The sequence below is a fragment of the Panthera uncia genome, unplaced genomic scaffold (genome assembly GCF_023721935.1).
Source record: "Panthera uncia isolate 11264 unplaced genomic scaffold, Puncia_PCG_1.0 HiC_scaffold_437, whole genome shotgun sequence".
NCBI lineage: Eukaryota > Metazoa > Chordata > Mammalia > Carnivora > Felidae > Panthera > Panthera uncia.
In genome coordinates this window covers 19,564-45,319 of record NW_026059580.1, presented here as the reverse complement: position 1 = coordinate 45,319, position 25,756 = coordinate 19,564, and the positions used below count along the sequence as shown (strand labels likewise).

At 39.9% G+C, this 25,756-nt stretch overlaps 1 protein-coding gene across 1 annotated transcript in view; it reads left to right on the top strand.

Annotated features, from left to right (window-relative positions):
• Positions 1 to 508: 508 nt before the first annotated feature.
• The window catches only part of LOC125918095 (integrin alpha-2), a gene marked incomplete at its 5' end in the record, with an annotated part of 30,101 nt that continues 4,853 nt past the window's right edge, over positions 509 to 25,756 (top strand). Inside the window, 15 exons of the mRNA XM_049624142.1 lie at positions 509 to 724; positions 1,389 to 1,525; positions 4,204 to 4,343; positions 8,167 to 8,318; positions 10,607 to 10,717; positions 11,259 to 11,341; positions 11,775 to 11,916; positions 13,044 to 13,136; positions 13,810 to 13,886; positions 13,973 to 14,056; positions 17,547 to 17,649; positions 19,304 to 19,414; positions 20,376 to 20,480; positions 22,405 to 22,518; positions 25,653 to 25,742. Of these exons, the coding sequence (XP_049480099.1) occupies positions 509 to 724; positions 1,389 to 1,525; positions 4,204 to 4,343; positions 8,167 to 8,318; positions 10,607 to 10,717; positions 11,259 to 11,341; positions 11,775 to 11,916; positions 13,044 to 13,136; positions 13,810 to 13,886; positions 13,973 to 14,056; positions 17,547 to 17,649; positions 19,304 to 19,414; positions 20,376 to 20,480; positions 22,405 to 22,518; positions 25,653 to 25,742 (1,758 nt within the window). The remainder of the gene's footprint in view (positions 725 to 1,388; positions 1,526 to 4,203; positions 4,344 to 8,166; positions 8,319 to 10,606; positions 10,718 to 11,258; positions 11,342 to 11,774; positions 11,917 to 13,043; positions 13,137 to 13,809; positions 13,887 to 13,972; positions 14,057 to 17,546; positions 17,650 to 19,303; positions 19,415 to 20,375; positions 20,481 to 22,404; positions 22,519 to 25,652; positions 25,743 to 25,756) is intronic.

Here is a 25,756-nt window from a genome sequence, read left to right as displayed (position 1 = left end):
TGTTCCATGGAGGAAGTGAGTTCAGGGTTGCCACCTTGGACCAGAACCTAACTGTCTCATTTTTGACTTCCTATCCCATTATAGTTATGCCACTCTTCAATAATTCTTAAGTAAAGGTCTAAATTAAGATACTGTGTTTTTTTGTGTCTCCACCTTAATTTTATTTAAGATACTAGTATATTTTCATCAGCAAATTTTAAATCAAAAGGTTTGGAAACAGGTGAAGAGTCTAATGTTTAGGGGAAAAGGATCCAAAGGTATGGATAGTTTTATGTAGGTTGTACAGTCACTGTAAAGAGAATTCCCTCCTTTCACTTTGGTCTATGAGCACATATCCTATGAATTTACTTGCTAGAATTCTTAGGTATGATTCTCATCATAAGTAGAGGATTTTGAAATCTAGATTCAAAATTGTCTACTTTTAACAGTTTAAAAATTGGTTTGGGCATCACTTGCTGTGAATTGTAATGATAAAAATTATAAGGTTTTGCTTTAATCATCCCCTTTTCCCCTTTCCAAGGGCATTTTGAATTGGCACCAATTTCTTGAAGGCCCTAAGGGTGTTGAAAATGCTCGGTTTGGTTCAGCGATTGCAGCTCTTTCAGATATCAACATGGATGGTTTTAATGATGTAATAGTTGGTTCACCTTTGGAAAATCAGAACTCTGGAGCTGTGTACATCTACAATGGTCACGAGGGCACCATTCGCATGAAGTATTCCCAGGTAATCCGTGAGTTCCATGGTGATGTATTGACATGTGAGTATCATCCTGTGAGAGCTAGGGACTAACCATGCAGACAATCCAATTTATAACACTTATTTTAGAACTTTATTCATTCATCAAACAACTATTTAGTGAACCTGTTCTAGGTTCTGGAGATACTATAAAGAACAGGACAGATAAAATTCTGCTCTTCGTGGATCTTACGTTTTTGTCAAGACTAGGGGACAATAAATGAGATAAAGTGATTCAGATCATCATAAATGATAGGGAATTTAAAAAAAAATTTTTTTAAGTTCAGGTATGGGAATTATCAGATACTCTAAAGGGTGACCAAGAGGACCTCATTGATCAGGCAACTTTCCAGTGAAGTCCTGAAGGAAGTGGGCTAAGAGAGCAGTCACAACCTTCAAATCCCACTCAGTCCACTCATCTCCTTCTGCTTTGTGATTTTTATGTTAAAAGATTCATGCTGGTTCTTTGACGTGGCTGCAAGAATGATCAACCGATGAGAAAGGCTGTGATTGAAAAACGAATGGAATTTTGTGGAGAATAAAACAACCTGAGAAGTGGCTATATAGAGAATCTAACAGTGCTGTATAAAAGCTCCTTTTTTCTACTTCAGTTGTTGTGCATTATAAGTTCATGCCAAACTTGCTCTTTCAGAAAATCTTGGGATCTGATGGAGCCTTTAGGAGCCATCTCCAGTACTTTGGGAGATCTTTGGATGGCTACAGTGATTTAAATGGGGATTCCATCACTGATGTGTCCATTGGTGCCTTTGGACAAGTGGTTCAGCTCTGGTGAGTCCATGGAGAGCCAGACACAAACTAGCTAACTAAAAAATGACCTGCTAAGTACAGCAGCAGATAGCTGTGCAGGAATTGTGGAAATACCACATGCATTATAAAAGACTCTAGGACATTTACGGATCATAGTTTATATAAAGGAAGAAATGTGTTTTTCCTCGTGGGAGAAAAAAAAATTTGCTTAATGTTGCCATCAAGTGCCTCTTCTCTATATGGTGAGCAGAAAAAGTACATAGAAAAGACAAAGGCTTTGAAATGGTATCCAAGATATTACTGAATATTATCTTTCAAATAGCCTTACCTCAGCTCACAGAAAGGAAACCTCATGAGAATGCCCTAAAAAATACTGAACATTCGGACCACACAAGTAAAGTGTAATTTCTCATGTGGTTATGAAGTAACTTTCGAAATTATTAGTCATAAACAAGAAGCCATTATTTAGGTTTAGCTGACCTCCCATTGACCTCGGTAGGAGTTGAAGAGCAGGGAGGAACAATAAGGGATTCCAGGGCTATGTGATTCAAGGACAAAAATAAATATATGGGGTTGGCCAGGGATTGGAATCAGAAGGAAATTAAGAATTTGATCAAGAGTCCTCCTCAAAAATATATTTCATTCATTCGTTTGTCTCTGTTGAAAAATGTGCTTTAAAAGTCCAAATACTTCAAGAACAGAAAAACATCACATATCTATGTGTTGTTTCAGAGTCTTATTGAACTATTTACAATATTTCACTTGTGCTTTTAAAAGACGAAGTGCATTATTTTGAGTGCATCATCTTAATGAAAACTTAATGTGGGGAAAAAACTCCTGGATGATATCTAAGACTGAAAAATTTTAAAACATATTTACTGAATAAAATCAGTTAAGAGTAGTGTACTACTAGAGAAACACAAGGTATGATTACATAGTTACGTGACTTATTTTTTAAAAATTTTATAAGAAATAATGTTTCAGTGAACATCACCCTAGAGCCATCTTGGTGGGCTTCATCCTTGGTAGCCTGGATTATTACTACCCTATGACACTCCTTTTTTTTTTTTTTTAAGATTATATTGTTTAAGTAATCTCTACACCCAAAGTGAGATTCGCACCCACAACCCTGAGATGAAGAGTTGTACACTCCACCAGTGAGCCAGCCAGATACCCTGACACTCCCTTTTAATGTAGTCAGTGAGGACCAAAGTTTTTTCTTTGAAGGTGGATTTGATTCTTCAAAAAAGTCAAGATACATGGAGTCAGATCAATTTATTGAAATGATTAGTCAAGCTAGGTTCATGCCATTTTGTGGTCACATTCTTTTTTTTTTTTTTTAATTTTTTAAATACTTTGTTTTAAGTTTATTTATTTTGAAAGAGAGAGAGAGAGAGAGAATGAATCCCAAGCAGGCCCCATGCTATCAGTGTGGAACCTGATATGGGGCTCAAACCCACAAACGATCAGATTATGACCTGAGCCAAAACTAAGAGTTAGACGCTTAATTAAATGGGCCACCCAGGTGCCTCTCTGGTCACATTCTTACAAGGTGCTGAGACTAGATTTTCTGGGTAACTTCCTGAGAATAATTTGAAATGATTTTGTAAACCTTGTTTTTTAAATCAGTGGCACCATCTACACTGGGATAAAAGATTGACTTAAAGAAAGAGATTGACTTACAGAAAACATTCACATAGACATTTTAGATCTTGTAGGTCTGAGGACACATTGGATTTGCCATTGGATGTTTTATGACTGCTTACTAGGGGGCCTTATAGGTACCTGATTAATGAAACAGTTTTTGAATTGACTCAAGTCCTTCAGGTGGTTCCTGAAATTTAAAAAAAAAAAATGTTTTCTGCATCTTCTTGTATTTTTCAAAACAATGAAGTTACTCATTACGCCTGCTGCTTTGTAAATACTGGAGCGTGTACACAAAGAGTCATTATGATGAAGTTGACAATTTTACTGGCAGAGGAACTAGGAGACCATGGGTTCTAATTTCTTACTTGCTAACTGTTAGTAAAGTGAGAAGTTACCAAATGTTTTCTCTTTTGTTTCAGACTTTTTCACCAATAAAAGGGAGACAATATTTGTTCTGTTTCACAGTACTGTTACAGGAGCAAATGAGGCCATGTGTATGGCAAAGCCCTTCAGATATCTAAAGGGCTGTGCCAGAGTCAGAAATGTGTAGCACCCTGCCCGAGAGATGCCTCCGCCACTTTCTGGTGTCACGCTAGTTGCCACCATCATGGTCATAAGCCACACATCCAAGAATCGGTGGCAACTATTAAGGGAGGCGACAGGGAGACCCTCCTCAGCCCTGCCACCCCCACCTTGCCACCCGCTCTGTCCCCTCCATTTGTGGGAAGAGGAAACATCACTGCTTCCAGCTGGCAAAACACAACAGGGACCGTGACTTTGGAAATTTATTTGCAAAGAGGTTGCAGACTCACGTCCTGCACTCATGCATGCATTAAACAAATACTGAACGTGGATTGGGCTGGCAATACGGTCACAAAACACAAAAGACATTATCCCTAGATGCTATTTTAGGGCTTTCAAATATGAAATACCACTAAAGTGGTTAGATCATGCAGAGAATGATTAGATAATGCTGGCCCTGGGTCCTCTAGGTAAAGGTTATAACGTGTGCACTTGGCAGGAAAATATCTGTTTCCGTTTATGTCTTTCAGGTCACAGAGTATCGCTGATGTATCTGTGAATGCTTCCTTCACGCCAGAAAAAATTACTTTGTTCAACAAGAATGCTGACATAAAACTCAAACTCTGTTTCAGTGCAAAGTTTAGACCTACTAAGCAAAACAGTCAAGTGGGTGAGTTGGCCTGAAATAATCTGTGTGGAGATAGGTGTGCTTTTAGAGTTTTAGTCCCGAATGTCACCTATACTTTGGATTTAAGGCCAAAAGAAATAAGGGTCTTGCAGACATTTCAGTTGCCACTCCTTTGAGGTGTCTGAGCATGGTTAATTAGACATGGAAGGTTTGATTAGATCTTCCCTTCACTGTCTCGAGAAGATAACATTCTGCCACAGAAAGTTACTATCTCTATGATCTAGTCCCAGGCTTGCTCAGCTCTATCCTTCAAGTTTCTTTTACCCATCGGTTCCTCACCCCAAACCTTGGGCACACACACATGACGCTGGTATACACCCATATTAGTATGCTGTGTGTCAGCTGTGACATGGCCTAGATACAAAGCGTTCAGTACAGGTACCAAATATTCCTATTCTTTTTTTTTTTAATTTTTTTTAATGTTTTATTTAGTTTTGAGACAGAGAGAGACAGAGCATAAGCAGGGGAGGGGCAGAGAGAGAGGGAGACACAGAATCTGAAGCACGCTCCAGGCTCTGAGCTGTCAGCACAGAGCCCGACGCGGGGCTCGAACTCACGGACCACAAGATCATGACCTGAGCCGGTCGGACGCTCAACCGACTGAGTCACCCAGGCGTCCCCCAAATATTCCTATTCTTGAGAAATTAATATGCGTGAAATAATGAGAGAGAAGATATAAACCAGTATGTAGTTTGTGCCCAGTGTTTTAAATGCTCTAATGCAGAGAAGTGAATAAAACTCTGATATGTGACCTGTCAGAAGGCGAGAATGAGGAAAATTGGACAAACTGTCATCTCTCTCTTGGACCAGCCAAGTCCTCTTCCAGAACTTGGCCGAGTCCTTTCTAACCACTGCCCCTCACGTTCGTCTCTCCTGCTCCAGCACCCACAGAGCATAGCAATTGATTTAGCACTCGATCAAACACTGCCTTCTTTCATTTGCTGCTTTTTCATGGGTTCTAATCCTCCTTCCTTCAGAGTCTGGCTCCACACTTCAGGCACCTGCAGTTCCTACAAGTGTTTCATTAAGTGGTTAGGAAACCAACTTAACCTGCCTCTAATATTTTCAGCCTTTGTCATGATTCATACCAAGAAATACATAGGTTAAAAACACAAAGCAGAAGTTGGATTCCCATCCTGGCATGTCTTCCATAGTTTCCTACTTTTTGTATCTATCTGGCATTTTTCCTTTCAGGTACTCAAATGCGGACCCAACGTTGGGTAGCACATCTCACAGACCTGCCCTGGAGCAGGTCCATTTGAGTAGCCATGATAGTTGAGTCAAAAACCATTCTGGTACAAACGCTAAGTGGCTAGATGTAATGTACCGCATGGTGACTATAGCTAACAATACTGTACTGTGTTGTACATTTGAAGATTGCTAAGAGAGCAGATTTAAACGTTTCTCTCTCTCTCTCTCTCTCTCTCTCTCTCTCTCTCTCTCAGACACACACACACACACACAGAATTGGCACTGTGTGGGGATGATCTGTTAATGAACATTATTGTAATCATTTGCCAATAGTTACATATACAAAATAACTGCACTCTACAACTAAAACTCAGTACATCTCCCTTACATCTCAATAAAAACTGTGTGGGGGGGGAGGGGGGGAGGGGGACATTAAGTGGCTAGTCTGCTTAAAACATGAATTTGGGAAATATATTAGTTGGCAGAAATAGCTGGCTGGTTAGCTCTCCTGGCCTGAAAGCATGGATTTGCCTCCTATATCTTCCACTTTTTGACGGGGCTTCACTCGTCTGTTACCAGACACTCGAAAGCAGACTTCAAGAATGTCCTTCCCTTCAACTTGCTCTTTCTTCCCATTGGGTACCTTTTCCTTGATGTCTTCAGATCCAGACAGACAAGCCAGTTGTGATCATTTGTCACTTAATTGCTTGGCAAAAAGAGTATGTAAGACCTGAATCCCATCTTCACAACTTTGAAAACTAAACCTGTAAAGCATATGGTCTTTGTTATTTACTGTGTCAGATGCTCACTCCATTTTAAAAGTTAACAACATAAAAAAAATTAATGCCCATCAGACTATACCTTTTTACCAGACTACTTGAAAAAAAAAAAAAAAAAAGAAATCATATGATCATGTATACTAACTTTGTCCTAGCTATGTTCCCCTCCCTGGCATTATTTTTTCTTTGTATTATTTTCACCACTTAGTTTTAGTTCATTTGATTCACTTCTATTTTATCTATCTTTGTGAATTTCACTAAGTTCTTGGAGCAAGAAAAACTATACATCTCTAATAGGTATTTTAAATGTAACCTGTGGAATTAATGTTTTTGGGAAGTCTATTCAATCTTTAAAATATTGAAAATCATAAGATAGAGTAAGCCCAGATAAGGCAGCTGATGCTTTGAATAATATCATGTTTTCTTTCTCAATTTTGGATAGCTTTAGTTGAAGTCTCTGATACTTTGTGTATTGGCAACTGACATCAGTTTTTATTGCATTTTTTTTCATTTTCATTTCCCTGGGTTAGTAGTATTATCTCTGTTTTATAGATGAGGAAATGGAGTTTCAAAGAGGTTACACAAATTGCCTAAAGTCCTAGAGCTCATAAATGGTGGAATTAGAATTCAAACCAAGTCCGTCGGATTCCAAACTTATTCCTGCAGAGTTGCATGCCTTCCCTGAACTAAGCATCGAGAGTGTTCCCTCAGAGTATCTCAGTTAACGCTCAAATTAGTTAATCTTCACAACTGCATGGAAACTGAAAAAATGAATTCTGATTTAAAAATTACCCCAGTTTGGGGTGCCTGCGTGGCTCAGTCGGTTAAGTGTCCAACTTCGGCTCAGGTCATGATCTCAGAGTTTGTGAGTTTGAGTCCCGTGGTGGGCTCTGTGCTGACAGCTCAGAGCCTGGAGCCTGCTTCGTTTTTTAAAAAATTTTTTAATGTTTATTCATTTTTGAGAGAGAGCATGAGCAAGGGAGGGGCAGAGAGAAAGGGAGACACAGAATCTGAAGCAGGCTCTGGGTTCTGAGCTGTCAGCACAGAGCCCAACGCGGGACTCGAACCCATGAACCGTGAGATCATGACCTGAGCTGAAGCTGGACGCTCAACCGACTAAACCACCCAGGCACCCCAACCTATAGCCTGCTTCAGATTCTCTGTCTCCCTCTCTGTCTCTGCCCCTCCCCTGCTCACACTGTGTGTGTGTGTGTGTGTGTGTGTGTGTGTGTGTGTGTGTGTGTGTCATAATGGTAGATTATGAGGTGTGTGTGTCTGTCTCAAAAATAAATAAAAACATTAAAATTTTTTTTTAATTACTGCAGTTTTATTTCTGACCATGCCCTAGCTGTTGTGAACAGAGCTGGTTTATTTTACCTCTTTTACTGTGTTTATTACCTGAAAAATGAGATGATAATATCCACTTTCTGGGATTATAGTAAAACTTGTATAAGATAACATACAAGAATGTGTTCAATTGTAGGTACTCTGTAGCTATTTCTTTCTTTGACATATCACCATGTTAGGGGTGATGAAACCAAGGCTTGAGAAGTGAGTAATTTGACCAAATTCATTCAGTAGATTTCCTCGGGCAAGTCTACTTTTCTCCCCACTGCTTCAAGCCACGCTTCTTTGAATCACTCTCTCTGTATCCACAGTCACCTACGTCACACCAGAGTGTGAATTACAAATGTCTGCAGTTCACAATCCATCAATGTAAAGACTGTTTTTATATTTTCTTGAAGTCCTTGACTTCACCTAGTAAGATACAATTAGGGATGGTTTTTCTGTAAAAGTTTATTTGTATTAACATTTCTTTGTGATTTTTATCCTAGCCATTATATACAACATCACAATTGATGCAGACCTATATTCATCCAGAGTAACCTCCAGGGGGTTATTTAAAGAAAATAATGAAAGATGCCTGCAGAAGAATATGATAGTGAGTCAAACACAGAGTTGCTCTGAGTACATCATCCACATACAGGTAAGGTCTCCGTCATCTCTGTCACCTCCTTTCCTCTTAGAGACTAATGAACGGTCCAAGTCTAAAAACGAAGCTTACAAGTTAGAAAATGGTTGCCCTTCTACTTAATGCTTTTCTTGTCTAATTTCATGAGCAGGAAATCCTATTATCTTTATGCTAATATATGGTCACATTCTATTAATATGTTAATAGCATAGAAATATTTGGAATTACAACCAAAAGGCTAAAAAATAAGATTGTTAAAGAAATCGAAGACAGTGCTTTCTTAAATGTTTACCAGGGAGAGCTTTTAGTAGATAGTAAATTTTATTTTAGCATTTTCCTATAAGGGAAAAATTTTATTTTAAGCTGCTGAAATGAACAATGCCAATTTTGATTTCCACTATTGGGTTTAAATTAATATAGGACAAGAATGGTAGATTATGAGGTAAAAATTATTCTAATCTTATGCCACAGTTACTACAGGTCACATGAATTTTGAAAATCTCACAAGTAGGAAAAATTCTCGGGAAAATTTCCCACAGGAAACTTATTTTATAAATTATATGAATATTTCCCCCTAGAAACCATGTAATGGTCTTTGAAAGTGTGATTTCCTCAGGAAATCAGTTTTAAAAGAACTTCTTAAGAATTTTCCTAGAATATGGTTCTCAGCATTTAAAATGTACAAGAATTGCCAAAAAAAAGTTTATAAAATGCATATTCAGGGTCCTCACCACCAGTAATCTGGATTTGAATGTCCAAGGAATATGCAGATTTGAGGAGTACTCCCAGATATTTCTGATATAGATTGATGATACAGAGATCCCATCTCAAAAAATGTTAAGTATGATTTGGAAAAACAAAGTTAACACAGGAATTAAAATCCATTGATTGTTTTAATTTCTTGTTCATATGAAAGAAGTCTTACTTATGAAGGCCTGGACCTTTTTTGTTAAGATGCTGACTATACAGATGCTTTAAAGGGATAAAAGCTGGCTCTCATTCTCTATTTTTGTGCTAAGTGGTAGATCAAATAAAACATGGAGTCCATTGTGGGGGAATGAAATCAGCCAGGCTGTCATTCATATATATATCCTCTTCACACAAATGTGTCCTTGTGAAGTTTTTAGAAGATGTGTGCGGTTTGGGTCAGTGCAGAGATCTTGTTTCAGTTAACACACTATGTTGGATATCAACACCACACCCACTCTGTGCACCAACCCTGCAGCCAGCTAAGGAAACCTCTCCTTACAGTCAGGACGCCATGCTAGTCTTGCCCGACAAAAGGGCTCACGGCAGGAGTAAATCCTGCCTGTGAATGGACTAGGTGATAACAAATATCACTAATCAGGAAAAGGCAAACTGGATTTTTAGGGTTTACCATTTGTAGAGATACTGTTCTTTCCTGACAAGAACTGAGGGCAGAGCGAAGTTGCTGTGAAGGCGGAGTGGAGAAGTTGTACTTGTAGCTGGGTAGAGTCGGCTTTAATAACTGCCAAGTGATACTCGCTTCATCTAATGCATGCAAGAGGCAGTGTCGCTTCTCACGTACATGAGGGCCAAAACTTGGGGGACTTGGTTTCCCATGTGGGAATCCCCTTTATCTGGCTTTGCAGAGCAAGTTAGGTTCTGACTAAGGAAGGGAGTTCTCTTGTCGTTGTCTGACACTGGCCCTGAGCACCTTCCCATCTAGGTCATAATATTCCCTCCCAAAGATTTGGTCAGGAAATCTAAAGACTATCTTAAATCTTGGCAGTAGGAACTGGAAAGACCTAGCCAACAACCCAAGAACCATGTACTGATAGAGAGCATGAGCGGGGGAGGGGTAGAGAGAGAGGGAGACACAGGATCTGAAGCAGGCTTCAGGCTCTGGGCTGTCAGCACAGAACCCGACTCGGGGCCCGAAGTCAAGAGCCGTGAGATCATGACCTGAGCCAAAATCGAATGCTTAACTGACTGAGCCACCCAGGTGCCCCAACAGATGCTTTAAGCATTAAAATTGGGCAGATCCTCTAAATATTTATAAACTACTTGTGTATGAATAGCCAGATCCCTGACAAGCTTAACTAAGATATGCTGCTTCAGATTTTTACTGAACCCAAGTCTCTAGGTTTCTTAATAGTGAAGAGGCTAAGAGCAGAATTAAGACCGTAAAGAAGCCAGAGTCTTGAAAATTCAAAACAAGGGTAACTCCACATAATTGAGAGCAGACTGTGTTCTTAATCTTGGACACGTTTGTTGTCATTTTCTTGTTTTGAAGCTGCCGTGCCCTAAAAAACCGCTTCACTGTATCTCTGTGTGTTTAGAAGCCCTCTGATGTTGTCAGCTCTTTGGATCTGTGTGTCAACATCAGTCTGGAAAACCCTGGCACCAGCCCTGCCCTCGAAGCCTACTCTGAGAAGGCCAAGGTCTTCAGTGTAAGTGCGTTTTGCCCTTCTTGGAATTCAGACTGGCTAAGAAAGCTTCACGGTCCCTGCGGTACTGTTTGAAAGCTACCTAGGACAGAACTTTTCAATTGTTAGTCTTCTAAATGAAACACTCTTCTGTGTGAAATTCATCAGCTTGCAAGTTCCACGAAGACAGAAGTTTTTGTTGTCTTCCCTGCTCTATTCCCAGCCCCTTGAGTAGTGCCTGGCCCACTAGAGGTGTTCAATAAAACCAAACACCTTGTGCTCACCGTCCACTTAAAAAATGTTACCAATACCTATGTTCTCTGTATCCCTCCCTACCCCCATCACATCCACATTCATCTTGCTACCCGAGGCAAATCATCACCTTGCATTTTGCATTTATCAATGCTTTTTCTTCCTGGTGTTGCTAACCATGTTTATATTCCCCAAATATTATTTTTGCATGGTTTTGGGCTTTATATAAATGGAATAATACTACATATATTCTTCCACAATTTGGTTTTTAAGTCAAGAGCAAATGTGTAGGATTGTTTTTCCTTTTTTGTAGATCCCTTTCTACAAGGAATGTGGGGATGATGGAGTTTGCATCTCTGATCTAGTTCTAGATGTCCAACAGCTGTCAGCTGCTCAGTAAGTCTGCTTCAGAGCTCAGCGTAAAACGTAGAAATAAGACACAATAGGTCTCTTGATTCAAATGAGTGTTTATGGAGATTTTTTTCCTGCAAAAGAAACATCCATAACTAATAAAGATCTTTAAAATCTGAACTTCAGTTTTTACCATCCTTATAGGAGTAAAACAACAAGAAATAAAAAAAAAAAAACATTTGTATTTGGATGGCTCCTTTCCCTACAATGTGATGAAAGTCAATGAAGAAGAAAATCCAATAGCATTGACTTCTTTGTTGTCTGTATCATTTTACTATGAAGATAGTTTATTAAACACCTTTCTCAGTCTTCCAAATCTAAAGAGTTTTATCTTCTTATTTTTAAAATGAGTGAAGAATTTGAACACTGGCCCTATTAACCTTAATAATTTTCTTCCTTTCCTTTTCACTCGTAACAGAGATCAACCCTTTATTGTCAGCAACCAAAACAAAAGGTTAACATTTTTAGTAACGCTGAAAAACAAAAGGGAAAGTGCCTACAACACTGGAATTGTTGTTGATTTTTCAGAAAACTTGTTTTTCGCTTCCTGGACCATGCCGGTATGTGATGACACCCTGTGCTCACTCCTCTTGTGTCTCCTGCTTGTTGTTAATTGGCCCTCTTCTTCACACTCCGATCCCGGTGGGCCGTGTGCTGTGTGAAGAAGCACCTTACCCCTCAGTGTGCTCAGTCCCAACTTTGGGACTCCCAACTAGTTAAACCACATGAGAACATAGCCTGGCCCTGTATCTAGACCAGTCCTGCTTCACGGCTTGGTCAGTTTTTCCTTTGCCCTGAGACTTGGCCAGACACCTACCATAACTCTTCTCAAGCCATCTGTGTGAGGAGGCCGCTGTGGTGCCGCACAGATCCTTCGAGCTGCACTTGCTCCGAGAAACGAGAGTCCCACAGCCGAGTCCAGACTTTGTAACCACAGGCCATGCTACTGCCAAGATGATGCATTCCAGCGAGGCCAGTTAATCATGTTGACTTGATCACTATACCAGGAACACACTTGGCCATGCACGCCCCTCTGGCCCCTCCTCTGCCACCAAGCAATGAACGGGAGAGGAGGGAAAAGCTGAGATTTCCCAAATTCCCTACTTGACAAAAGGATTAAAAATGGTTTCATCCAAGTTAAAATCAACACAAACTTAACAGATTTAACATTCTAAATCTATTCTGACTTCAATGCTTCAATTTCCTGTGCCAAATAAGAACTTCTTATTTCAAAGAGGAAAAAAAAAAAAAACACAAGGAAAACTAAAAAAGATTCTTTAAGTTATTTAAAATACAAACACAACACGTGATTTTGTTCTCTTTTCTTGAAACTACTAATTTCAAATATATTGAGAGAAAGGTATGTAATAAAGATAGCATTTCTAAATATTAAATTTATTCTGTGCTTTGGAAATAGAAGAACTAGGATTTACTCCTGGGGGAAAATTCCAGTATTTGACCTCACTTTTGGCTTATTGGGTGTCCTGTTAGCAATAAAAATAGTATATTAGCTATGTGGACAGTATAAGATTTTCAAGTCTTGGGGGACAATAGGTTAGTTCAGTGTGAACCAGTTCTACTGCTAAGATGTCCATGTGGTTTATACATCTTTCAGCATGTATGCAAGCACGTGCGCACACACACATGCAAAATACTGATTGGTCATTGTTTCCTTGGTGTCTTTCAGGTTGATGGGACAGAAGTCGTATGCCAGATTGCTTCATCTCAGAAATCTGTTACCTGTGATGTAGGCTACCCAGCTTTAAAGACAGAGCAACAGGTACAACTTGCATTTCATCCTCAAATCCACACTGGACCCTCCTCGGCACTAGTGTTAATTCACCCCACCATTCCACCTTCTTTGTTAGGTACCATTATTTGACAGGCCTTACAAAAGAACTAGCTGCGTATTTAGAGGAAGTTTTTAAAATATCTGAATGTTGTAAATTATTAATAAAAGTGGGATTTTCTCCCATGCAATTCGTTTCAAAAACACATACAATATGGAGAGTTCTTTCTTTCACCCTTTCCCTCCCCACCCCTTTCTCTCCCTCCCTCCCACCCTCGCTCCGTTTCTCCCTTTCTCTCCTTCTCTTTCTTTAATTTATTGACCAACACTGGTCAGAGTGATGTACAGAGTCACAGATATCATTTGTTACCCCCTGCTAAGCAAGTTTCACATCAGCACAGAGCTGTCAAATTCAGTGAAGGAGATATGCCTGTGATGTGATGATCTGTTATACATGTCACTTGAAAGGTAAGCCCTCTGATTCTAAAGGGGAGGCATGCTAAATGAAGCAAGGTGGACAAATAGATATTCTACAAAGATGAAAGCTTAAGGTATATAAAATCCAGATCAAATTGGAGTGAGTTTGCTTTTCTGAGAACCATTTTTTTAATTGGTCCCTGAGTACAAACCACCATAGATTAATGAGTTTTAATTTTGGTTATAGGTGACTTTCATGATTAACTTTGACTTCAATCTTCAAAACCTTCAGAATCAGGCATCTGTCAGTTTCCAAGCCTTAAGGTAAAACCTAATGAAGTCTTGAATTGATGATAGATGGCTTCAATAATAGTTCTCTTTAAGTAATTTCCTAATGTTCGTTCCAATAGTGAAAGCTCTGAAGAAAACAAGGCAGATAATTTGGTCAATTTCAAAATCCCTCTGCTGTATGACGCCGAAATTCACATAACGAGGTGGGTGAAACCGTGAGTAGCCTGTGGCCACTGATATCACTCAGTGTGGAACACATCTAGCTCATGACTCTCTACGTTTATTCTTAACTGGAAAATTTGAATTAAAGGTTTCTCCCTCGTCAAGTAGGACAGAGGAAGTTTAGGGACAAGTCAGTCCTTAGGAAAACCTTACACGGCTATTTAGGTTTATTGACCGAGAGCAATGCCAGAAAGACAGAGGAGCAAACTTTCTGCCACAGGCCGCAGGGTACTTCCTCTGCAGCCCTTCAGATGAGGGCCCAACCTTCCCAAAGGGTCAAAGCAGAACTCTCCGGACCCTTAGGAGGTGGCACCACTTTCTTCTCCATGCCTCTTCCTACTATCCACATGAGCTCTCAAGCGGTATCCCCACCCCTAAACACCAGAACTCCAAGCACAATGATCTGCACATAGTAGGTCCACCATAAACATTAAATTGAATCATAGAAAATTAGCTTCTGGGTGGAAAACTCCTGACTTAACATAATGGGTTTCTTCCCACCAAGAGGAAACGAGGCATTTTCCAATGAGGTCATCTATGAAGAAATGCTTTATTCCCTTATCTTGCCTGGCCAGAGCAAGTGTACCTGGGAGCAGGGGCAAAATGATACCAGTTGGTACTAGCTATCATGAGTTGTTCAGGGCAACAGGTGTCTTGAGAAGTGGCTAAAACGTGGGATACCAAAGATACTAATAGGGTGATGCATCACCTTAACCCCCACCAAGAAGTGAAGCAGGTTCACGGGCACAGACACACTAGAGCAGAGCCATGCAGGTACCCAACCTGCAGGTGATGCCCACCTTCGAGGCTGGAAACCAGAGTTCTTTACCTAGGGAGGCATGAAGGCAGTTTCCTATCACAGCTCAGTGGTGCCTGGAAAATGCACTGCACTGTATTTCCAAGAAGCCAGGGTGTGAACAGTGTTCAGTGATGGACTTGTCCAGTTCGCCACATCGCCCCAACCCCCAGAAGCATGGAACACGTAGATCATGCACTAGATCACCGAGCAGAAACAAAAAGGAAAATGTGTCATTATGTCTAGAGTGAGAGACACATGAGCAAAGATGAAAGAATGTTCCTATATCAAGTGAACTGCAAACAGCAAAAGCAAAAACAGATCCAGCCCAGTCATCCATCCCTGAAAAATTAATCTGTAACTGCAGATTCCAAAAGCACCTGCACTGTTGATAAAAGGATGGAAGACCAATGCATCCAAAGAGATTGAGATTACCACGTTACCTGATTTCTTCTCTTCCTACCTACATTGATTCTTATCCTATATGTTTTAGCTCAATACAACCTTTACATGATTCCACTCTCACACCATGGCCAATTTTTCCAGACAATTTTCCCAACATGAAATAAATACAAGACGAAAGTGGGACTTCACTTTCAGTAATATCTTAGCTCTGTATTTCTGTGATGGTAAATTGGATTTTAAATTGGACCATCTGATGTCTTTTAAAATATACCTGAGAGGTGAAAAAAATTAATATGGGGAATTATGGTGTGTAAAAACTAAAATGGCTCCTAATCCTACCACCCAGATCATTCCTCTGGATTTGTTTTTAAAGAAAGACATTAAATGTACATGGATAGAAAATCCAAACATTACAAAAAGATATACCATAAAGTGAAGTCATGCCTCCAGCCTCCTCTGGCTCTGGTCATCCCATACATGACTCAGCTATTTTCTGAATACCTTCCAGATGCAAGGTTTGTTTATCTACCAGGATATATTCATGTAACACGGATGCACACATATTTACCCAAATGGAATAATAAAATCCTTCCTAATCTCACTTTTTCTTATATGATCTTATAGAAGTTTATATATATGGACCTACAGATCTAACTTATTCTATTCCTGGCTGGATCATGATCTATGTATCCAACTCAAGATTAATGAGCTATTTGTTGTTTTGCATATTTATTTTGTTTAACCATCACAAGTAGTGCCGTAAAAAAAAAAAAAAAAACCCACACCAAAATTAACATCTTTGCAAACTTTGTGAAAAAATCCTACCCAGTCATTGAGTGTATCCCTTAGCAACCACTTTGATAAATATGCAGTTATGTTGTGCAAGTATTATGGGTGGAAATCATGATAGAATTATTTCTAAAACAGAAGCCCCCTGAGTATAGCTAACTGCTTATAAATACATTGATCATCCACACTTAAGTAACTTAAGGAAAACTTAAGTAACAAATGGAAAAATGTCAGAGCTCTTTAAAATGCAAAAACAGAACATACTAATTTAGAAACTGTTCTTAGGGGGTACACAGAGGTCTTCTGGACGGTAAAGAGAATAAATCATGCATATACAGCCAGACATTCTGTTTCAAATTCTAGTCAGTTTTCCCATTTTTCCATGTAAGGCTGAAAAATCATCGTTCCCTCTCATCTACATAACCTTGACAGATGCCACGTCTATTTAAGTCTACCTATGACATATTTTCCTTTTGAGAATTTGGGGGGAAATTTTTTAAACATAAAGACAAGAATTCAGTAAAGAAACCCAAAAAGTATCTCAGAAAATATCCAATTCAAATTTTTTTGGGAAATAGAATCAACATCCAAGAATTAGGTAATATGCAGTTATGCAGTTATGTTGTGCATAGTAGGAAGAACTATTGCTTTTCAGACTCCTACGCCTGTTTCCCACTCCCCACAGTCCTAATGAAGCTATCCTGGTTGGAATCCAGCTTCAGCCCCAGAAATGAGTGAGGAGGAGAGGGAAGGGTATCCAGTTATGTTGCAATTTGAGTGGTCCTGTGGGTATTCCTCTGATCTGGTCCTCACTTCACTTGGAAACCCTAGTTGGCAATTCCAAGCAAAGAGGTCAAATCATCTAATACCTCTAGGCCTAGTCTAATAAAACCTCTGGGTCAGCCATCAGAAAGGTGATTTCTACACTAGTCATGGAAAACCATGACCAACCTCAACTCAGACCAAAAGCATTAGAATTCGTTTGGAAATAGAGAAGGATAGGGAGAAGGAATGATAAAAGAAAATGTACACCCTGTTTTACAAGCACCCAATAACAAATACTGCAGGAACTAAAATCCTATCACTGCATTTCAGCCACCCAAGTGGAAAATCCTCTGGCTTATAAATCTATTCATCCAATCAACAAGGCCTAAGTGTGTACTGCATGAATACACCAGTCAGTATAATAGCAACCTTGGGGTCTGTCAGTTTTAAAGGAATACATTTGTACTTATTTTAGGAAATTTACAGCTGATAAACATATAACACAAGGAGCCTTGCGGAAAGATCATGAAAGGATAGGTTTTTAGAGGAATTTGTTTTAGCCTGAGAAACATAAGCCTAGAAATAGCAAGCTTTCATACCTTAATGTAAACTTTTACTTTTAATATAAGCTAGAAGGTATTTAAATAAAAGAAATATTAAGCTTCAAGAACAACAGCAAAACTAAGATATTTGACTTGACAAACATCTTCCAACAGATCCACCAACATAAATTTTTATGAAGTCTCCTCGGATGGGAATGTTCCTTCTGTCGTGCACAGTTTTGAAGATATTGGTCCAAAGTTCGTCTTCTCTGTTAAGGTTGGTAAGCCTGTCAAAAGAATACTAAATCATGGGGCACCTGTGTGGCTCAGTCGGTTGAGCATCCGACTTCAGCTCAGGTCATGATCTCATATCTCATGAGTGAGTTCGAGCCCCACATCAGGCTCTGCGCAGACAGCCTGGAGACTGCTTCGGTTTCTGTGTCTCCCTCTCTCTCTACCCCTCCACTGCTCATGCTGTCTCTATCTCTCAAAAATAAACATTAAAAAAAAATAATCAGGAGAAAGGGAAAGAAAAAATAAGGAAGCCAGGAAGAGAAGAACAAAGTAAAATGTTGAAATATACCAGTGGTTCTCAAACTTGAGCTGCATTAGAATCACCTGGGGGAATGTTAAGACACATCACTGGGCTCCATCCTGACTTCCTGACTCAGTAGGTCTACGGTGAGCCTAAAGATGTACATTTCTAACAGGTTTCCAGGTATAGCTGATGTTGCTGGTCCAGGTGCTGTACTTTGAGAATCACTAAGACTCTTAATAAATAGCTGAGGCTTTTGTACATAGCTATGTGTTCTGGGTAAAAGATAATGGATATATTTTGAAAGTAAATGTTTAATATTAATCAACAATGTATTAATATAATGTTATTACTGTGGTCAAAAGTCTCTGGAATACAATAAATATGCCAATTTATCCTTGGAGACGACTTCTACTTGAGAAGCTAACCATTTGTATCCAAATTTCGTTCAGTCAGTCTCCATTGGCTATTAGTAAGCAATTATTAATCTAAAGATTATTATCAATTACATAAAGGGAAAGTTGAAAAAGTTGTTATTTTATAATAAATTACAGAAAATTTGGAATGTAAAAAGAATTCATCCACGACCTTAAACGAATACCATTTTATTTTTACATTTCCTGCTAGTTAGTTACATGGTTACAACCTTAAGATTTGGTGATTAAAAAAAAAAATCTTTAGAAGTCCTGATTTGTGATCCAGATACTGGAATTTGTATCATGTGGCTAGTATTTGGCAACTACTTCTTTAATGGGATATTTAACCAATCAGTAGTAACAATAAAATAACATTCATAGAGTTTAAAAAGTATCAGCATTTGTACCAAGTGCTTTACATATGTTAACCTGTTTTGCAGGCTAGTTATAACGTTGGTAGAACTATTATTTCTATGGTTGTTGTTTAAAATGTTTAACAACCAGTAGGACATGATCTCTGGCCAATTAGAACAGACTCCCCACTCATGGGAACGACTGCTGTCTGCACATACTAAGTTGCTATTTTTATTTTACAAATGAGGACAACTGAAGGATAGATAGGTTATGTATCTTGCCCAAGCCACACTGCTAGTCAGGGGCCAAATGGGACTTCAGCCCTGGTAGCCCAGCTCAACAGACAGCAGGTGTTTTTAACAAACTCCTAAGTCACAACTTACGAGTTCAAACTGTAGAGGCTGAGATTCTCCACTGAGAGGTGAGACACACAGACCCGAGTGTGACTGCAAAGTAACAAGGCTTACTTTCAAATGGCCTCGGTCTTACCATTTAATAGTAGTCTTTACCACTTAATGGTCTTACCATTTAATAGCCCTCCATCAACACAGAGGTTATTGATCACTTTCTTTGCAACATGTGCATGATCTAGCAGTAACCAGAATGTTTTCTTCCATATTACATAGGTAACAACAGGAAGTGTTCCAGTCAGCATGGCATCCGTGATCATCCACATCCCTCAATACACCAAAGAAAAGAACCCGTTGATGTATGTGACTGGGGTGCACACAGATCAGGTAAGGGCAACTGAATTGCCTATAAAATTGTGCACTTTCAACATGGAAATACCCCATGAGGTTGGGGTGATCATGTCTCAGATCTTATGGATGGAAAACTTGAGAAGATAAAGGTTCTGCATCCTGAGTGCCAGGAAACTAGCAGTCAGTGTCCTATCAGAAGCAGGATACTGTTATAAGGAAACAATTACAGATGGTAGAAATTATTCCTAAAGCCTTGTTTTGGCCAGGTGAAGATCTGAGTGTGTCAGAGCCCTGTCCATTGAGTAGTTAGTTCACTGACAAGTATGAGGTCGAACCCACCACGGGAGAACAATTGGTCTACACAGCTGCAGTTAGTAGCTAGTCTTTAAGACGCTGGCCTGGCCTTCCACCTGGTAGTGATCAACCCTGTTCCTCATTTTTATCAGCTGGGCCTCATGCCCAGGCCCAGGCCTACCCCCAGGCAATTAAATCAGAATCTCCAGGGCTAAGACTCCAGCACCAGAGATTCCATAAAAGCCCCCACTTCCAAGTGGTTCTAACATGCAGCCTGGGTTCAGAAGCACTGTGTAGCCAAATCCCCGGACACTGGCTCAGCCTTAGTCTGGCACTTAGAGCTGGTTCTACAGTAGTGTTATTCCTGTGGTGCGCATAGGTAACTACCGGAAATCGAAATCTTAAAATGGGGCACAGGAAAGAACCCTGAATCAAATCACTCACAACCTGCTGGTACTGCAAATGGTCTTAGTACGTACCAGGTAAGCACCCATGCTGCCCCACCGAGTGGCGCCAGGAGGATTTGAATACTTCCAAGTTTATGTTAATTGACTACAAGAAGTGTGGCCGGGTCAGTGATGTGAAAGCAACCTAATGATCCCTCCCCCGCCCAGACATGTGACCACAGGATGTCCTAACATGTTAAAAGGAACATCACAGATGACTTTGCCTCCTGAGACTGATTTGATGTCCTTCTTTGCAGGCTGGTGACATCAGTTGTAATGCTGAAATAAATCCACTGAAAATAGGACACACAGCTTCTTCTGTATCTTTCAAGAATGAAAATTTCCGGCACATAAAAGAATTGGTGAGGACAGGTTAACGGGGTGAAAGTTTCCTTGGGTGATTTATTGTTTTACCTGGAAATCAATGCACTTCTTTTCTCCTACCATCTCTTATGGTAGAACTTTCTCATTTTGGCTTTGATGGGCTGTATGAATCAAGACTTAGAAAATACACTCTCAAATCCAGGTTATTGGGACTATTACTTATGCCGGTAATAAAAAATACATGTTCCATATTTCATGAAATCCAAAGGATTCCATGTGAAACTACTGTTTTGTACCAGGCGCTTTGTAAGCATTGCAAAGAGCTGTGAGGGCAGCATGTGTGTGCTTTGAAGGTGAAGCTCCTTACATCTCCCTTCCACATCATCACTGATATCTTATTTAGCTGCTTAAAACGCCTCTCTAGCTGCCTTCTCTGTTTTCCAATATTTCATTATCTCCTGCTCCAGAGCTATGCCCCTTTCTTTGAGAAAGAGGCTAGTCTAGTACTCAAATAGTAAATGTTTAGCAAACAGTAACCCTAAACAAACCATAGTTCTCCTCTAAGAACAACACGGAAATTCTGGTTTTCTTTTATTGCACTGGTTTTGTGATGAATGGGACGGGGTGTGGGGGGTGGGTACAGGAAAATAGGAGAATGAATTTTTTTTTAAAGTAACTATAGTAGAATTACAGTATAAATAGGACATATCTAAACAGTAGTATGTAAAAATGTCCAGGAGAAATCATCTCAGAGTATGCCAAAATATTGTACCTTTGAGCATTTTCCTTATTTTTGTGAAAATGTTTTGATTTTTGTAAAAGGGGTAACTGATCACTGTGAACACCCTAAAACTAACAGCACAAAAACACTACAAAGAAACTAAAGTCCTCTAGAAACTTAACAGCTGGCCACTCAGTATTTAATGAATATCCTTCTCTATAAGTATTCATCCATACCAAGATACATGTACACTGTTACATAAACCGACCATGCTACCTTTTTTTATAGGTCATTCGGTCACTGAACATTTTTAATAGACTTTACTTTTTAGAGCAGTTTGAGGTTCATGGCAAAACTGAGTGGAAAGTACAGAATTTCCCAACTACTTTCTGCCCCCACTGTCCAAATCCCCTCCCACATCAGAGCGGTACATTTGACGAACCTACAGTGACAACATCATAATCATCCAAAGTCTATAGTTTACATTAGGATTTACTCTTGATGTCAGATATTCTATGGATTTTCACAAATGTATAATGACCTGTTTTCACAATTATAGTATCCTGACAGAACAGTTTCAATGCCTTAAAACTCCTCTGCATCCCATGTAGTCATCCCTCCCTAACCCTTGGCAACCACCGATTGTTTCACTGTCAACTATGTTTTTGTTTTTGTTAGAGCATGAGCAGGGGACAGAGGGAGGGGGACAGGTGGAAGAGAGACTCCGTCATAAGCAGGCTCCACGCTCAGTCCCACAACCCTGGGATCATAACCTGAGCCGAAATCAAGAGTCAGAGGCTCAACCTACCGAGCCACCCAGGCATCCCTTTATCAATTATGTTTAATGACTAAATTGCGCTGCATTTTGTGCATGTATATTTGATAACTTACTTACCTAGTATGTTGTGGATAAACACAATTATTTCATTTTGGGGGGTGTGTTTACTCTCAGAAGTAGTGATGCAATAAACAGGCTCGATGTACTCTTCTCCACACATTTGTTATCTCCCGAGGCCTTCCATGCAGATGGGAAATGGCCAGGCAGAGTGTGCACCTTTTACCTTTTGAAGCAAAGCGACACAATCTCCTGAAGAAGGGTTATGACTACTAACAGTTCATGAGGTGGTCTGTTTCCCCAGATCCTGCCCAGCACTGGGTTTTATCTATCTTTAAAATTTTAGCATTTACTCTTTAAAGTCCATACTAACTCTCTCCTTTTACCATTGACTTCAACCTGAAAGAACTGTAGAAGTGCTACGTGTAGCAATGTTACCTGCTGGCTGAAAGACCTTCAGGTCAAAGGAGAGTACTTCCTTAATGTGTCTACCAGAATTTGGAATGGGACTTTTGCGGCAGTAAGTATAAGCTTTATTTGTTGGGTTTATCAATAGCAAGGGAGCAGAAGGGTTCACTGTCAATAAATTCATACCCTTTGACAAAAGTAGTATTCTGGCTAATATCAGCAGTGCCCAAATGACTCCAAGCAATTATATCCTGGAAGGCAACATGCTTCCATCCCTTTCCAAAGCTTGCCCAACCTGGCTGTGCCTCAGAATCATCTGGGGTGCTTGTAAAGCATCAGCTTCATGGACTCCATGCCAACCCATGACATCAGTCTCTGACATGTCGTCAGGATCCCCTGTGCTGTCTTGGGGTACAATGAGCCACCTGCTTTGTCTTCATCCTCATGCTCTTGATATTTCTGACTCCCTAGTCACCTGTACCATGCCCAAATCAAAGTGCCTATGTCTGTCTCCTTCCTTGAGCTCCCAGCTAATTGATCTCAACCCACCACGCAGATGAATCCAACATCAGGATCCATCTTCCTATGTTAGAGCCATGGGACTACTCTGCTCTCCTGTTTTACCCTTTCTTTGGTCAACTCCCAGTGTACACACAGCTTTTTCAATCATTTGTCTCATGAAAAGTTTAAAGAAGGTGTCAAAACAATGTCAATGTTTCCTGCCATTTCCCAGGTTATGACTCTGTGGTAGTGATACCTGCTTTTGGCAGAGATTTCAGTAGCCCAGAATCTCAGCCTGGTATGACAAATATAGGGATAGACAGGGCTTCTTAAAGCAGACTGCGTAAGTAGATAGCTATTCATTTTAGCAACACTGGCTCTGATCGAGGCAGCAAAAAATTAGTCTGAAACACCCCTGAGCCGGGGGTCTTCATGGCTCCTCTGGATTTTTTTTAAAACAAATAATCAGTCCTCGAGGTGCTTACCAACCAAACTCTACTCCCCGTTTTCTAATCGCTTCTTGATCTCTGCAAGAATCCCATTCCCTGCTGTGGAATCTTGTTTAAGATTAGAAGACTAAGTTCCCTTTGAACTTGTCCATGGAACCACAATATAAGCAATATTCTTGGATAAAGACGTAACAGAAAGAGGAACAGTGAAAGGCAGGGAAGGGAAAAGGGAAGTAGGAGTGTGGAGGAGGAGCTCGGTTTTCTTCTTGCTGGCTTTTGTTAGTTACATTTACTTGCAAGGCTTGCAGATACCTCCAAATCCTGTAAGATGGGAAGCATGCAGTGAGCTACACCACCATCCCAGATGATGCAGTTTGGTGCCATGTTTCACCAATTGGTTCTTATCTCCTTGGAGCTGAGGAAGGAATGTTTTCCTAGCACCCTTTGCCAGCAGGGAAGGAAAACTGCTGTGCATCAAAATGCATTTGTGCCGGCTCTGTAAAAAGCATTTGGGTTTTTTGAGTTTGTGTAAAACTGTATTATTTTAACGGTAAGACTGTTTAAAGCACCTTCCTTTTCAAGAAGTTTTCAAGAGCAGCAATTTCATTTCTGGGAGCAAATTTCTGAAGAAATGTATTTACGCTTTTTCGACGTGGTTATGGTTAAGATGGAAAACTCCCATGAGAGTTATTGTCTGTCACACCCTACACATCTTCCTCTTTGATGAAAGGTCAAATGTTTATTCTCACCTTGTTTCTGGCTATTTCAACAGCCAAATGGATGTTCTCAGACCACCCAGGAGATCCAGTCTGAAATATGAACCTCATTTCCTGTAGTAGAGCCCATTAACATACTGCCTTTCACCCTTTTTCTGATGCAGTGCAAGTGAACATTGCAAGTAATTTCCTCACAGTGATTGCTCAGGCTTCCAATGGCATTGTTGGCTGCCATTTCTAAGGCAAAGCCTTGTTGAATGCCAGCTGGTGTTACTTCATTCTCTCAGGTATGCATGGTGTAACTACCACTGCTTGTTAACCCTGCAGGATATCATGTACACAGTTGCGCAAAGGGCCAGGTTTGGGAGGGCAGGTAGGTCAGTGTAAAGAAATTCTTTTTAGTCTACAGGGACTGTGAAACCAGCATCACCTGCTTTTTTTTTTTTTAAGGAAACAATTGTCAATACTCTAAATGTTTCCCCCAATAATATGTTTAAGATACAAATGATCAGGGTAACTTCTGATGCAATCTTCCATCTTGAGAAAATTAAGACTAATCAGAGACTGGGGGTCGGAGTCGGTGGGGGGTGGGGCGGAAGGAGGAAATAAATTGCTCACTTTTGGATATGCATTCTTTTTTTGGCTCCCAGATATAATTTAGCAAATTACCTCATGTGGTATGTTGAAACATGTGCCTTGGTAACCAGAAAAACTGAATCCTAGTAGCCAGAGCATATGAAGGCAGGTCTCCAATCTGGACATTGTATGCTATTTCAAAGCAAGCATCAGTCCCGAGAATTGCATTACAGAAAAAAAAACAAAATACACATCAATAATGTATCCATTGAAAAAGAATTTTCTTGTAACTAGATCCAGGAATACATGTAAAAGCTATTTCAAGTTAGGTGGTTACTAGTAACAGCATAAAATCTGTGTCCTTCCTATATGTCTGCACCAAACACAGTATTTTTTCCTATAGAAACACTTAGATTAGGAAACCTGAAATTACTCATGTGGCTTGACAAAAGGTTCAGGGTGTCTGCTGCTGACATGCATGGTCAAGTCTAAGTGTATTTCTACTGTTTGTAATTTGATTTTCCATTCCATTATTTGACTTAGGTAAATCTATAAAAACGTCAAGCCTGCAACTTTCCCTCATGTTGAAAAACTTCATAAAGTTTTAAAAAATCTGAACCGTGATCTTTCCCAATTAAAAGCTTCATTTCTAAACCTTTGTTTTTTGGGTTTTTTTTTTTTTTTTAACTGTTTTCAAGTTAGACCTGAGGAGCTCTTTTTAACCTACAATGCCTGGACTTCATCCCCAACGCCTGCACCCCCCTTCCCGCTGAGGTTTAATTTGCGATTGTGGCAGGGCCCGCCCACCCCACGTGTTTAGTCTCCCAGGTCCTTCTCATACGTGGTCCTCCACAGATCACCAACTCAAGAACACCAAGATTCTGGAGTCTTCAGAGCTGCCATTTGCTCTTGTCCTTTCCCTCAAGGAAATAAATAATAAACAGGCCAATTTCATGCGTTCATTTCTGCGAAGATAAAACATGTTTTTTATTTCTATGTTCCAGTCAACTTTCCAGACAGTACAGCTGACCGCATCTGCAGAAATAAACACCTATAACCCTCAGATATACGTGATCGAAGAAAACACAGTCACGGTGAGTATACCTTA